This window comes from Penicillium solitum, assembly GCF_028829755.1.
Source record: "Penicillium solitum strain IBT 25940 chromosome Unknown utg000001l_segment0_segment0, whole genome shotgun sequence".
In the NCBI taxonomy this organism is placed as follows: Eukaryota; Fungi; Ascomycota; class Eurotiomycetes; order Eurotiales; family Aspergillaceae; genus Penicillium; species Penicillium solitum.
This window is the reverse complement of record NW_027072121.1, coordinates 3,489,923-3,504,334: the sequence shown is the minus strand read 5'-3', so window position 1 is coordinate 3,504,334 and position 14,412 is coordinate 3,489,923. Positions and strand designations below refer to the sequence as shown.

At 46.8% G+C, this 14,412-nt stretch overlaps 5 protein-coding genes across 5 annotated transcripts; 1 reads left to right on the top strand and 4 right to left on the bottom strand.

The window, feature by feature from the left end:
* Positions 1 to 114: 114 nt before the first annotated feature.
* On the bottom strand, positions 115 to 1,545 carry N7455_001354 (pepsin-like aspartic protease; the record flags this gene model as incomplete). The annotated part of the gene is made up of 3 exons (XM_040951520.2): positions 115 to 242; positions 321 to 1,084; positions 1,202 to 1,545. 3 exons carry the CDS (start codon positions 1,543 to 1,545, stop codon positions 115 to 117), a joined length of 1,236 nt encoding a protein of 411 aa, XP_040818589.2.
* Positions 1,546 to 3,104: 1,559 nt separating this feature from the next.
* Positions 3,105 to 5,071, bottom strand: N7455_001353 (DUF4452 domain-containing protein). Its single transcript, XM_040951027.2, has 2 exons — positions 4,643 to 5,071; positions 3,105 to 4,521 (listed from the first exon to the last, which is right to left on the bottom strand). Exons 1-2 carry the CDS (start codon positions 4,919 to 4,921, stop codon positions 4,207 to 4,209), a joined length of 594 nt encoding a protein of 197 aa, XP_040818171.1. The 5' UTR covers positions 4,922 to 5,071; the 3' UTR covers positions 3,105 to 4,206.
* A 3,428-nt stretch (positions 5,072 to 8,499) lies between these two features.
* Positions 8,500 to 9,527, bottom strand: ssn8 (cyclin-dependent protein serine/threonine kinase regulator SSN8; the record flags this gene model as incomplete). The annotated part of the gene is made up of 3 exons (XM_040951681.2): positions 8,500 to 9,044; positions 9,097 to 9,306; positions 9,368 to 9,527. 3 exons carry the CDS (start codon positions 9,525 to 9,527, stop codon positions 8,500 to 8,502), a joined length of 915 nt encoding a protein of 304 aa, XP_040818404.2.
* A 505-nt stretch (positions 9,528 to 10,032) lies between these two features.
* On the top strand, positions 10,033 to 12,229 carry N7455_001351 (calcium-binding mitochondrial carrier protein; the record flags this gene model as incomplete). Its single annotated transcript, XM_040951054.2, has 8 exons — positions 10,033 to 10,162; positions 10,225 to 10,305; positions 10,388 to 10,595; positions 10,672 to 11,288; positions 11,343 to 11,404; positions 11,466 to 11,569; positions 11,622 to 11,654; positions 11,710 to 12,229. The coding sequence occupies 8 exons, from the start codon at positions 10,033 to 10,035 to the stop codon at positions 12,227 to 12,229; spliced, it is 1,755 nt and encodes a 584-aa protein (XP_040818323.1).
* Positions 12,230 to 12,861: 632 nt separating this feature from the next.
* Positions 12,862 to 14,248, bottom strand: N7455_001350 (glutathione S-transferase family protein; the record flags this gene model as incomplete). Its single annotated transcript, XM_040951141.2, has 5 exons — positions 12,862 to 13,443; positions 13,502 to 13,680; positions 13,738 to 13,824; positions 13,881 to 14,049; positions 14,114 to 14,248. The coding sequence occupies 5 exons, from the start codon at positions 14,246 to 14,248 to the stop codon at positions 12,862 to 12,864; spliced, it is 1,152 nt and encodes a 383-aa protein (XP_040817815.2).
* Positions 14,249 to 14,412: the final 164 nt, after the last annotated feature.

The following is a 14,412-nucleotide window of genomic DNA, read 5'->3' as shown; positions in this document are numbered from 1 at the left end:
ATTTATTCCTCTCTGCATCGCTGCCAACACACGAAGTGAAAATATGACTTTGATTTTTCTAATCTGTACATCGTCACACAACTTGAGGAGCTGATAGATCTTAGCCTCCTTTGCTTAAGCAGGCGCCGCGAATCCCAGAGAAGGGCCTCGTTGATCAAAGACCACAAACAGTGCCTTCAAGAACACATCGCCATAGATCGCCATGGTTGAGCTTCCGCTTGACTGAAGGCCGCCATAGCACACTGTTCAAAAAGAAAAAAGAAGGCTAGGTCAGAACTCATACCACAAAGAAGCTTGAACGAGAAAGGGAGAAAACTCACCTGTTTCACCAGTAGTTGTGTTGGTTCCAACCTCGGACCAATTCATAAACGATCCAGGGATGGTGACCGAATAACTAGGCCCAACCGCAACAGATAGGGTAGGCAAGCTCGAATTGCAGGGGAAGATATACCCGTTGGCATTCTTAGCGTATAATCCGCCATGCACTTGCTTATAATAAGCTTCCGCAACCTCGGGGCTCACCATCATGAGCGAGGTGCCAGTGTCGGCAATGGCCTGGGGTGCCTCGGTGATCGAGTGGAAAGAGCCTTCTCCAACGGCGTATTGTGCCGAGTCGAACTGCCAGAATCCATTGGATGAATCCACGCTGACATTGGCCAGGGCTCCTTGATACTTTTTCGGATCGACGGTTCCAAATTCATACTCACCGACACCGTTGCTGAGCAGTCGAACGGTGAAGACCGGCTCATCGAGGCTGGGGGCGACGTTGTCGAAGAACGTATTCTGTCGCTCTGGCGTGACAGTGTTGATTGAAGAAAATCCAAGACCGACGAGTCCGTTAGACTTGGTGTCATCGGCGAATGATTGCGAAATATCCGTCGGAAGGCCAAATGATTGCCCAGCAACTTTGACGCCGCCAATCGAGACATCATCCGTGCCTACTCCACCATTGGCATAGGACGAGTCGCCGTACTGGATCTTAAATGTGCTGTTGGGGAGTTCTTCAAAAGTGCTAGATTTGCTCGGTTCGTATACAGTTCGACTGTTTCGCATTGACTTTGGAAGTTTCGAGCTCAACACCCACCTATATATGGCAATGGTTAGTTCGGAACATTCTGTTCGTGAGCTTGAACATGGAAAGATATTGCTAACCAGCCAATCTTCCAAAAAGGGAAAAACAAAAAAAAAAGATAATACTTACATATCAGCAGAGCCACTATCAAAATTCATATCGAGGGTTTGTCCTCCAATATTGACCGGCGAGACAAATTCGACGTCTCCATCAACCGAAGTGGCATCCACGGTGCCCGTCTGGTCAGAATCCACCACATCTTCCTTTGCAATTTTCACAGAGGTGGTAGGCTTGATTTCGAAAGGCTGGAAGTCGCTCGCGTCCACCCCATTGAGGGTTGTTGTATCAATTCCGAACTTGCGATATGCCTTTCGCAGTGCCGCAGGTCCGTGGGCAACAACATGGCCATTGCGCTTGACTCTCTCTACCTTGAAGGACCGGCCTTGAAGGTGATTCTGAGGAGTGACTGGCATGGAAAGAGCATTAAAGCTCAACGAAAAGAAGATAGCAAGAAAAATAATGAATTGCATCTTGCCCAAAGCCCCGATTGGGGGATATCAAAATCGAAAAAAGAGAGATTAGATCAGGGCCAGCCTGAGAATTTGATATCAACGAGCGCAACGGACAAGAAACGCAAGGATGAAAGACAAGACAACACAAAACGAGAATAAAAAAAGAAAGGAAGGTAAATTTTCTGCAGCTCCCCAGATCTGTATGGGCAGGCTTGTTCTGAATGAATGGGAAGACAATCCCAATGTCTCAAAATGAAAGTCAGCAGGCAGTAGTCCGGACTAGAATACCTGCATCCAAGAATGGAAAAGAAAGAGAGAAAAAAGAAGAATACAATGTAGACAATGTAGACAATGCAAAAAAAGAAGAGAAGAAAACAATGAGACTAGAAACAAGAACAAGAAGACGAACAATATCAACAAAACCAAAACAAGACAAAGTGAAACTTCATAGGAGGAAAGAACCCTAAGGGCAAGAACGACCCGAAAACAGTGCGTATCGTAGTGCAAGCGTTTGTTTCTTGGTCACTTGGCAGTTCACCTCCACCTATCGGAGGCAAGTGCGCTGTACTGCAAAGCCCTTGGCCCGAGCTGGGCATGCTTCACAATAGACGCCATTAGTCCAAGGCCAGAGAGCTACGTATACTCCGTGGACCCGGGGATGTGTCAAGTCTAGGTAAGGGGCTCGGGAGTAGCGCCGGATAGGATAGAATAGGACAGCACGGAGTACGGAATACGTCGATGATATTCTATATATGGAGTACCCTGCGACTCCGTAATTTGTCTGTTACGCGACGTCTTAGATAAGTGGGGGGGATTTCCCTGGGCGCGTGGGTATGATACCTGAGACCTAAAGGGCCTGTTAGTGTCGGGATGTCGTTGGTTGATCCTGAAACATGGGCTAGCGGGTAGGGACCCAATCATGCAGGCTGTACGACGTACTTGAAACATATTGGAGAGGTTATAGAGATCGCTCATTGTGACATGTTAAGTGTGGATTGCATTTTTATTTGCTTTCAGCTTTGGTTTTATGGTTGCCTATTGGAACAATGGCATTGCGTTGCTGATATAGAACAATGGCCGGCATAATCGCCTCACATTGATCATCTTGATCTTCGGGCGATCAAACTGTTTAGTGTGAGCAATATGTAATTGGAGATCTGATTATAAGTTTTATGTAATTAATATATTTTAAGGGACGTAAGCATTTCTTCAACCCAGTTGTCCACTCTACCATATTCATGGATATATATATCCTTACATATTTCCCAAGCATAACCTATGATCTTATCTACGAAGAAAAGAAAAGAAAATTGAAATCTCAGCCCCTATTAGTATTGGAATAATATCTTCAAACCAATTCAGATATCCAAACCAGGTTCACATCAATATGAGTGATGGGCTCAGCCGTGTTTGTGACATTGGAATAGCTCGGAGCGGAAGGCCTGGAGACACATCTATTCTAGCAGCCAAGAAAGCAAATCTCAACACCATCTACAACGTGCTAATCTCACTAGAGTCTCAAGACAGTACGAATAAAAGATGTGATTGAACTTGATAGTGTGCAAGAATCAATGTAAATCAACATCATACAAGGTCATAAACTCTCCGGGAGTCCCCCCAAAGGGTAAAAGGAATACACAGCCAAAAGAAGAGATGAAAAGGAGAGTAAAGATGAAAGCATTTTAAGTGCATAATGGTCTAGACTCGCACACCGCGAGAGACCCCCAAGGATATCGAGTTCAAACAGAAACAACTCCGCATCCCATGGTTTCGCTACCAGACCCAACCAGCCACATACCAGTGGCAAGGAAGTGTTGTTCACCAATCCCCAAATTCCATGTACACAGAAACAATCCGTAAAAGATGAGAGAAGATAACAAAGCAATAAAAAACAACCCAAGATATTCAACAGTGCCCAAGCAATGCAGACGTGTATCGTTTCCGCCTCTAGATCCTTGAAAATGATATCCATTCCCGCCCCGGTAAAACAAAAACCCAAACAAAGAGATCATAGAAAGAAAATAAAAAATAGTGCCACAGCGTAGGTGTATCTGGCAAAGTCGTTTGCACGCAAAACCCTCCCAGAAAAATAAAGGTAAAATCAACTCCAAAGGTCATGAACATGCAACGTCAAGTAGCAATGTCACTGCACGTGTGTTCTGTACATCATCGGTGGCCCGACCGGAAAAAAGAAACATAGGCCGAAGAAAGTATTCGTCCCTCCCTGAGAGACGAAAGAGGTATCGTAGGAAAAGGATGCAAGGTATTGAATCGCAGGCGCCGTCGCTCGCAACAAGCTAAGAGTATCGCAAAGGATCTAGAATATGAGGCGAAGGTGGTCGTAATCGGCGAAAGAGGAGAGTGTATGTACAGGTCGGTTTTTTGTTTTCGAATTTTTGAAGATTTTTTTTGTCGCCGTGTTCGTGGAACAAATATTTTTCCAGGTTGTGTGTCGTGTCGAATGCAATAGACGTATCGAACAAGAATGCAAGTGGAGAAAAAAAGAAACATTATGACCTGCGATTAAGGGACCCCGATGATGCAGAACAGCTTAAATAACGGACGTGCAATGGACGAATGGAGATGTAGGGTGCCGGCCTACGACTTTGGCAGATGGCACCCTTACCATCGACGCTGAGCAGTCTGCATCATCGCGGGCGAGATCGATGAAGGTGGGCTCGACAGGGTCATTCCGGTCGAGGGGTTGATAATCGGAATGACCTTGCGGGTCCGGTTCGCAGGCTGCTGTTGCTGGTAGTTGACATGATTAGGGTTGCCGGCAACACCAGGGTGAACGTATGAGTTGGTTTGAGCGGGGGACAAGGAGATGGACGGGGTCACCTGCTGCACCGGTTGGATTTGGTGTTGCAGAGGTGAGGTGTCCGGTGAGCCGCTGGAGAGAGAAGAGCGGTCGGAAGCAGAGTGGATGGAGTGCAGCTATAAATAAAATATGTCAACAAAACCGGTCCCCCTAATGGTTTATCCGAATTGAGATTTGGGACGATCTTCCAGGGGGTAGCGGATAAGGGGGATTGAAGATTCGCCCATCAAAACATACATCATCCTCAGTCAGGAGACCCGGGCAGAATTCGAGGTCGTCGTCCAGATCAAAGGACCGACCAGCCTCGAATCTTGCACGGAAGGCTGTCACAGCCGGGGCTTCCGCCAATTCCCGCATACTCTTGACTCCTCGGAACTGACGCTGAGCATTCTGCGAGGCCATCTTTGGGGCACGACGAGAGCGCCCGTGGTGGGTATTTGACGCAGACTGCATATGAGCACCATGGTGAGGGTGTTGCTGGTGTTGCTGGTGTTGGTTATAGAAGTAGGCAGACATTGTGTAAGAAGCTGGTACTCGACAGTTGAGAAGATGAGTTGAATAAAAGAAGAAAGTTACAAAAAGAAATAGAAAAATATAGGAAAGATCGATGGGATTGAAAGAGGAAAGGATTAATGAGAATGAGAGTGTGTGGGAAGAGGCGAAGGGAAAAAGAGGGGAGGGGTGTGTTATGGGGACTGATGGTAATGGTTACTGTCATTACTATTTATTACCAATTAAGGGAGTTCACTGAGTGTTCACAGTGGATAATTACCGTTCTGTACTGTCAGACATAAAAAGACACTTACATCGACGCACCAACCAGACCTAAGCGCTAACAGAGTGGCAATAACCTCAAAACCAATGATAACTCGTAGATCCTTCTCCAATCCTCCCAAATGGACCTTCAATGGCCCACCAAAATACTGAAAAAAAAGAAAAAGAAAAGAAAAAGAAAAACGTGACGTCGTCGACAATTGGAACGTTACCCGATTGGGAAGATCTCTTAGTGATGACACTGCCTACATACCAAGGGCCTTCTGGAGAACTTTACTTGGGACTCTAATTAGGTATGTTGTATTGCCATACAATGATGATTGTCGCGTATTTACTACTCTTTACTACTCTTGATTTTATCTAGATCCGACAGTGCCGAAATGGTCAATTTTTACAATCACACATGAAATTGTATCATCGAAAATGGTAAGCTGTCCGGAAAAGTAAATCCATACTCTGTTCCTCATCGGGGGTGGTTGGGGAAGCTGGAATTTTTCTCAGCCCTTCGGGTCCCCCCTTTAGCTGCAGGCTGTGCAGGGCATGGCTTTTCCCAGGAACATTCCCCCTCTATTCTCCCTCCCCTCTCCCCCCTATAGGGTGCCCGAATCGGCAGTGGCGGCTGATCTTGCTTTGATCGGCTCCCCCGTAACGAATTCCCCAATCCTTCGACACGCAGCGCAAAGACCCGAAAATGAAAACCTTGTTGGTCTCGAGACACACCCACAACCCTAGCTGCAGATGAACCCGCCTATTATTGGTAGGGGGCTTTAAGATCCTACCTTATCAGCTCACACTCTTCCAAATCGGAGTTCATCGATGCGGAATCCGGACTAGGGCAGGGGCTTAAGGCGCCTTCTCACTTTTTTCGCTGGGTAGCATTGCCTACCCGTGACTCACTACATTTCCCATGCGACCGAATCAAAAATCCACCGAGAGTTCCCACTATATTCAACGTGTGGTATATATGTTGTATTTTGGATCTGGGAACTATTTCCGTATATTGTACGGAGTATATTTCATTTATTTTTAGTACTGGGATATGCGCTGGACCTGGAAATGCTATCTCGGCGCCTACTGGAACATAATCCTGTTGCATGATGTGCCGACCTTCCATCTTCCACCAGTGATAACTTCCATTCTATTACACGGCACCGAAAAGGATTAAGCCCAAAACTCTACTAGAACCAACGTAGCACTGAAAGCTGTCTCTCCAATTTTCGGCTTCACCGCCCCTTTGGTTGTTTCCAAGGTTGGGACACAATCTCACGAGGCGCAGTCGTACGCACCTGCCGAGATCGGATATATCACATATCGTACCCCGTAAACGTTGCCCCCGACCGAAGCTTGAATTATGCAGTTGATCTATCCAGCGTCTATGCAGAGTGCATGATTTGGTGAGTTGGTGTCTGCGTGAGATCGCGGGGTCCCAATGCATGAAATATGTAACTCAGTGAGGGACTATGATCCTGCGATCCGATCCCCAGATACACCGCGCAAGGGATTTGACAACACGATCTTCAACTATTCTGGCCCTGGTTAAATTGCAAATATGTGAGATCTATATTACATCGTGGCAAATGTTTCCGTGCTCCGAGTCGGAAGGTGGTTTCAGACTCTGGGCGATATTGAAATGACGATTTGCGGAGTCGAGGCCTCTTTGTTGCACAGCATGACAGCATGACAGCATGACAAACAGATAAGTCTAGATTCTGATATTCTTTACGGAGTAGTTTGTTTTGGTTGAGTTTATCTTTATTACACTCGAGTAATTTTTTACATACATTTATGTATAGAGTCAACTCCGTAGTTATTTAAGGTTGGACGCAAGTTAATCTCTTGATACAGAGTAATCAAAGCCAGCAGCTACATATGTATTGTTTGGAATGCAGGCCTTCAAAGTGTCTCATATTCTTGCATTCTACATTCTATCACCGAATAATCGTTTCCTTTGTCTACAGAAAATCTAAACCCAATCCTTGATTATAGTAGGGCCATGCCACGCACGCTACACAGTAGGCTGGTTTTATTTATTTTCTCCCCCATAGCAACACCAAGCAAGATAAGTAGTTATAACAGCATAAACACACTGAGCACTGAGAGGCAAGCAGACTGTGTATGCAGTCCATGTCCATGGATTGAGGATTGGGAAGGCGCGTCGTCTCCACCTGCGAGTATAAACCCCCCCTCTCCATTTTCTCTTCTTCGCCTATTTCTCTTCGGACCGTATAGAGTATTGCACAGCGTAAAGTGGCTTTCAATTATAGCAGCTCTTTTAATTTTAATTGACACCGACCGCTGTCGATAAGAGTGAACTGGAACTGGTGATATGAAGCCGGGCGATGAATCCGATGGACATCGGTGGTGTCATTCTCCATAGCCTTTTCACACACAGTTTTACATGCGAAGAGGGTTGTAAAAGATATACAATGGAGGTTGCCTCTCCTACCAGGCCAGGTGACAGGTTGGCAACGAGTGTATGGCGTATGATGGCAATTAAGGGACTGGACGAAATCTGACTTATCACGCGAGACCAAGACGTAAAGTTGGTTCTGAATAACAGAAAAGCCCATTCCTTCCCCAACGTGCATCACGTCTTTATATTAGTGCTGATGAGTTGACTACGGGTGGCTGGGGGTGTCGAAGTAGTAGTGTTCTACTTCTCATCAGTTCAACGTTCACAAAGTAGACACAATTGGTTTAAATACGCTATAGTAGATAGAAAAAAAGACCCCGACAAGTCTCTGATTGTTTGTTCAACCGTTCCTACGCGGGTTATCCATTTCCGCCCATTTATCCATCCTCTTATCCTTCATACAAGCTTGTTGGGACACCATGGCATCGCAATCTTCAGAAACTATCCACACCTTAGAGAAACTAGAAGGAAATGTGCTAGTTGTAGGAGCAGGCCCAGTTGGGCTTGCTATCTCCCTGAAACTTGCGCTGCAGGTATCGTGGTCGACGTGGCAGAGAAGGAGTCGAGGCTAGGCGAGGAACCGTGTGCTGTTGTTGCTTAATACGCGAGCGCACTGATTGCCTCGGATAAGATGGGGTTGGTACGGATATGGAGAAGTCAGGCAGTTTCTGAGGGGTTTTACTGGCGTAATGGTGATAGTCAGGGATATATGCGAACCGAACGAGAGAGCAAAAACATTTCAGATGTTCGTTGACCCTCAAGGTACGCAGAAAAAGTGTCCACAAAAGGGGCAAAAAATCAGTCAAAATTAGATCAGACATACGTGGATCCGCTGCCTATCTGGGACAATGAGGTACCAATATATACTTTGTAGGGGTTATATTAAAGTAAAAGATGCGGGACAGCATCACTTGTCCAAGTTTTTGCTCTTAACCATCCTCCCAAGCAACTCCTTGCAGTTCTTCTCGCTATATTGCTCCCACACCTCGTACAAGGAGACCAGCTCTTGTGTACATTCGATGACAGCTTTGATATCCACTTCGCTTTCCGCAAGCCAGCCGACAAGCTTCTGAATTTTAGGAGGAGGGCCGGATCCAGTTTTATCTGATAAAGCGGCCAGCATCTGCATACCGCCTCCATCTCTCATAGAGCCTGCCAAAGCCGATTGGCCGGTTCCGGGGTAGGTGGATGGATGGGTGGGTTTGAATACGACGGCGACGATGATCGCCATGATCGCAATGACATGAGGCGGGTGTAAAAGTGGTAGGTCTGTCAGATAATGATCGTTGATCACCGACCAGGCGAGAGCGACTTCATCCGAGGTGAGTGATAGTTCAGTTTGAAGTTCGGACAAAGTCCGATAAGGATGATGCACGATGAGTTGCGAGCTCAATTCGGATATTAAAGCAAACTCGCACTCTCCGAGCTTCGCCACATCCGGGGTAATGAATTCTGTGAATATTTAGCACTTGGTTTGTTTGTGGCTTTATATACGGATGCATACCTGGCCACAGACCGCGCGCTTCGCCGACCACAAAGCGGATGTGCTGTGGACACTCTTCCATCTTACAAGCAAGATAGAAGGCTGTGGTGAGTACAAGGTATGGACTTGTCTGTCGAATCTCGTTTTTGGTATAGAATCTCTTGAGATACACCTGTGCTGTCGCAATGGCCTGCTGTCTGGTGGACATGCGTTTTCCGAGCTTGATGAGCTCTTGTGGTTTCAGTTAGCTTGAAGTTGCATTCAAAACAATGAACATATCAATATTACTTACGCTGGTTAAAGTAGATATTCAGTAGTCGCTGGTCCGGCAACGGGAACTGCGAATGGGCCACTTTATCCTTCTCCCGTAATCCTTCACGGATATCTGCTAATTTCTCTCTGGAGAATAGCCAGTGTCGACGTTGGGTCGATGCCCAGTAGTTGGCTGCCATATTGAAAGTATGATGATGCAAAGCTCATAAATCGAAAGCTGTCACGACATGGTCCGAAGTCCGGGGGTGGGCTATACCGCTGACTCCGCAGATCACGTACTAAAATGAAATGCGATGATACAGAACCAACACAAGAAACAAGACGAAAAACAATCAAACAATCAAACTACAAAACAACCAAAACAAGAAATATATCATATAAGAATCAATTCATCTAATATGAGGTCAGGTTGTAATCCCAAAAAGGGATAGTAGGGCTTGGCCCTGGTCCCGTGCAAGATAATCCGATGGCGTCAAAGCCCTTGGGAAGGTCAAATCGCTGGGCGCCGATTAATCAGAGAGCCAAATTATCCAGAGCCAATTCATATTCATAACTTTTTACCTCACGTCATCCTTTTATGTTCCCCTCGATCTTCTTCCCCTCAACTTCTAGGGGTCTTTGAACGTCTCCTTATAACAAAGCATCCAAAAAAAAAATAATGGTTGCTCGGTAACAATTTTCATCATGGCATCCGGAGAGTCAAAAGATGAACGCGACAAACGAGTCGACAAACTCTGGGAAACCTTAGACGCTCGAAAAGAGGGCCATATCGACCTGACTGGGTTAAAGAAAGGGTTAAAGAAAATCGACCATCGTGAGTTTGACCAGGTTCCTTGTTATTATATCGGCGCGCTTGTCTAATCTGTTCTCATTTAGCTCTAAAAAATGCAGACGATATGGTACTGAGTGTCGTGCGGGAGGTTGACACGAATGGTGATGGACGTATCGACCAAGCCGGTAAGCTCACGAAAATCACCTCGGCACCACTCGGGGAAGGGGTTCCCTGGCCAATATTTGGTCCAATCCTAATCACCACCAGAATTCCGAGCATTTCTCAACCACACCGAGGACGGGCTATGGCAGATGTTCCAGAGCATCGATCGAGATCACAACGGAGAAATCGATAAGATGGAATTGCGAAATGCCTTTTCGCGTTCCGGAGTCACGGTTTCGAGCGCCAAGTTGGACCGGTTTTTCGCGGAAGTCGACAAAAACAATGACGGGGTGATTTCTTATACGGAGTGGAGGTATATGCATTCTCACTGGTCAAAGTAAAAGGCTGAACAGCCTAGGCTAACATGCAGTCTTTTTTCTTTTCTTTAGGGACTTCCTTCTATTCCTCCCTCTCCAATCCCCGACCGACCTACACGCAGTCCTTTCATATTACACGGCCACGGGCAATCTAAACCCGGAAGGAGATGTCAATATCAATGACCTGCAGGGTTTAGGTACAGACCATCCGTTTCTTTCACCTTACATTCTAGCCATCCAACACCTTTTGTACAACATTTTGTCCCTCCCCGCCTTGGCCTCCCTTCTTCCCTCTGCGCACGCGCAAACCAGCCACATCTCAAAGTTGGGACCCGTTTTCGAGCATGATTTTGTCTCGCTAGACGCCGACTTGGAGTTGGAGTGGTTGGCTCTTCCCCAGACTACCGCCATGCGGATGTTTTTCCGATATTATGGACGGAAGTTGACCGAAAATACCCCTCAACTAGGCTACTTCCTTGCAGGTGGAATTGCGGGTGCCGTATCAAGGACGGCCACCGCCCCCCTCGATCGTCTCAAAGTTTATCTCATTGCACAGACTGGCGTCAAATCGACGGTCCAGGCGGCTAAGGACGGAGCCCCGTTAGCTGCGGCTGGGACCGCTTCCAGAACATTGTTCGACGCGCTCAAGGAATTATGGCGGGCTGGAGGAATACGGAGTTTGTTCGCAGGTTCGTCGCACTTGTCGGTCTGGGCTCAAAGCGGCAGCGACTAATTATAAATAGGGAATGGCTTGAACGTGGTGAAGGTCATGCCAGAGTCTGCGATCAAGTTTGGTGCCTACGAGGTTTGTACTCTCAGTATTGGATTTCGTCTATGCAATTAGACGAATGCTGACCCGAGAACAGTCTGCGAAACGAGCATTTGCACAACTCGAAGGACATAACGATCCCAAGCGACTCCTTCCCACTTCACAGTTTATGTCGGGTGGCTTTGGTGGAATGGTTGCCCAGTAGGTCTTGCGCGTCATTGATCAGAGGAGAATTGGTTCTGATTGTGACTAGGTGTTTTGTTTATCCCCTCGATACCTTAAAATTGTGAGTACATCGGCCAAAGCGATTTGTTAGAGCATTGTGGCTTACAATTATCCAGTCGCATGCAGTGTGAGACCGTCAAAGATGGCCCGAAAGGCAATCAACTCATCGCAGCTACCGCAAGAAAGGTGTGGAACAAGAATGGCTTGGTTGGCTTCTTCCGAGGGCTTCCGCTTGGCCTTGTTGGGATGTTCCCCTACGCCGCAATTGATCTATCGACATTTGAATACCTCAAACGGACACTTCTAGCTAAAAAGGCCCGTGACTGTGGCTGTCATGAGGATGATGTACCCCTCGGCAACTTCGCGACTGGTGCGATTGGTGCCATGAGTGGAGGATTCAGCGCCTCGATTGTCTACCCCCTCAATGTTCTCCGCACTCGACTTCAAACCCAGGGCACGATAATGCATCCGCCCACATACACAGGGATCGGCGAGGTCCTACGCATCACACTCAAAACCGAGGGACCCCGTGGTCTTTACAAAGGTCTCACCCCCAACCTTCTTAAAGTGGCACCGGCTATGTCAATCAGCTACGTGGTCTATGAGAACGCGAAACGCATACTTGGTCTGCGATGATCTGCCTGTCCGAATAAGCCCTCATTTCCTCTTCCTCCTTGCACCCCCGCGCGGACACCATTCGGCCATTTGCGTGCATTTTCGATGTTCGCACTGGCACATTCATTCCAGTGCCTTTGAATCGATCTTTGCTATTCACTGGCTTGAAAGTTAGAAGCGTTGTCCCCAAGATACCCACAAAAGCCATTGACAGACATGGCACACCCCCTCGCTCATGGGTGCATCTCAAATGGACCCCATTCTCATTTTTGATCTCTTTGCCATATCATGAGAGATCACAATATTGGCTTTTCTTTTTTGCATTCACCTTGGTTTGATATCAACAAGGCTTCACTGTAACTTTTATTTGCTTTCTGTTGCTTATGTTGTGCTCGCTTGAGACAACTGTACTTTTGACCAACCTTTGATACAGGGCACTGGGAAACTCACCATCAACCACATCAGCATGGCAAGGCGTCAATACAATACCACGGGACTTTTTGATTTCCATTCTGTTTATTACAAGAAAATCTACACGGTTAGATAATATATAGGAAACATTTCTTGACTACCATTCTGATTGCTCTTAAATGGCCCAGTTTGCGAGTTGCAAATAAGGCATAATCACTAAACTTCCTCCATGGACCACCCCCTTATTTGGCCGCCTGCACAGCCCTAACCTCCTCATCCCGAGGAAGGATATCCGGCACAGGCCCCAGAGGAGTGATAGCAAACTGATTAATCTGCGTGTGACTTTTAGTATAATGGAACTTGATGTGCTCAAAGTCAGTGGTATCCCGGAAAGCAGGGACATCCCAATACAGCCTGCGCACCCAACGGTGAATAGCCGGGAATCCAGAACGGATATCACGGAGATTGCACTTGAAATGCTGCACGTAGACTGGGTCAAATCGAACAATGGTGGTGTAGAGTCTGATATCAGCCTCAGTGATCTCGTCGCCGAAGAAATACGGCTTTGAGGCTGCTTGCTGCTTGACGAGGTGGGCTTCAACCTTGTCGAGCGAGGAGAAGAGCGTTGTTACGGCTTTCTCGTAAGCTTCTTGCGTGGTTGCGAAACCAGATTTGTATACGCCATTATTGATGTCGTTGTAGATCCATTCGTTGGAGGCATCGATCTCGGCTTGGAGGGCCTCGGGGAAGAGGTCGATTTTCTTGTATTGCTCGGGAAGGATATCGTCGAATTCATGGTAAAGCATGCGGATGATTTCGGAGCTCTGGTCTTGTAAGTATTTGGAATTGGAAATGACTTCTTTTGGAAAGATTGTTTCGTACCTCATTGCTTACGATCAGCTTGGTCTTCTTGTCGAAGAGAACTGGGACGGTGAACCGGCCCGTATATTCTGGGTCATTGGAGAAGTAGACCTGTCGGATATGGGTGAATTCCGGGTGTAGAGGATCGGGGATGGTGTTCTCCCCTGACAGTTTCTCATCGGGAGTAGCAAATCGCCAACCTAAGAGATGAATTAGAACCATAAGATTTTCCCCACAGCTTGTGAGATAGGTCTGACCTTGCGCTCCAAGATGCCAATGCACCGAAGAGAAAGAGATAAAGTCATCGAGACCCTTAAGCTTCCGGGCAATTAAAGTCCGGTGAGCTGGTAGATAATTAGTCACTGATCGAGTGTCAAGCCAATTAGAAGCTATTTCATACCCCAAGGACAGGCGTAAGAGACATAAAGATGGTACCGGCCCTTCTCTGGAGGGAATTGGGCGCCAGCCTCTCTAGAGATCCAGTTCCGGAAGACAGATTGCTGACGTTTGAACTCCCCAGACTTGTCGCCGGGTTTCACCCAATCAGTGATTGACATGGAATTTCCAGTCTTGAATTATAGGTCAGCATAGTTATTAGAGCTATTGTAGTTGACTCGTTTTTGTAATTCTTACAGCCATATTGCGGGAGTAGATGGTTGATACTGCGGGGAACACAAAGCTCTGGTAAGCTGCACGAAGAGGCCCTGTGCAAAGAATTGGACGTGAGAGATGCTTCAATGGCTGAGATCCTAACAGAGTAAAGAACATAAATGGCAGAGAAAGTGGAATTTACAATTGTATATATAGGAAAGACAAAAATGTCGTTTTTGCGGGGGTCATGACGTTCCCGGGCATGACCAAATGCTGAGTCAGATTTGCTTATCGGAAGATGGATCAGCTTTGACAAAGCAATCTGGATGGTCTTGGCAAAG

Bases quoted from the DNA above. Each gene is read 5' to 3' on its own strand.
- N7455_001353 (XM_040951027.2), bottom strand. From the start codon at position 4,921: ATGTCTGCCTACTTCTATAACCAACACCAGCAACACCAGCAACACCCT. The intron at 4,522-4,642 runs GTATGTTTTGAT...TTTTATTTATAG, and splicing joins GTCTCCTGACTGAGGATGAT to CTGCACTCCATCCACTCTGC.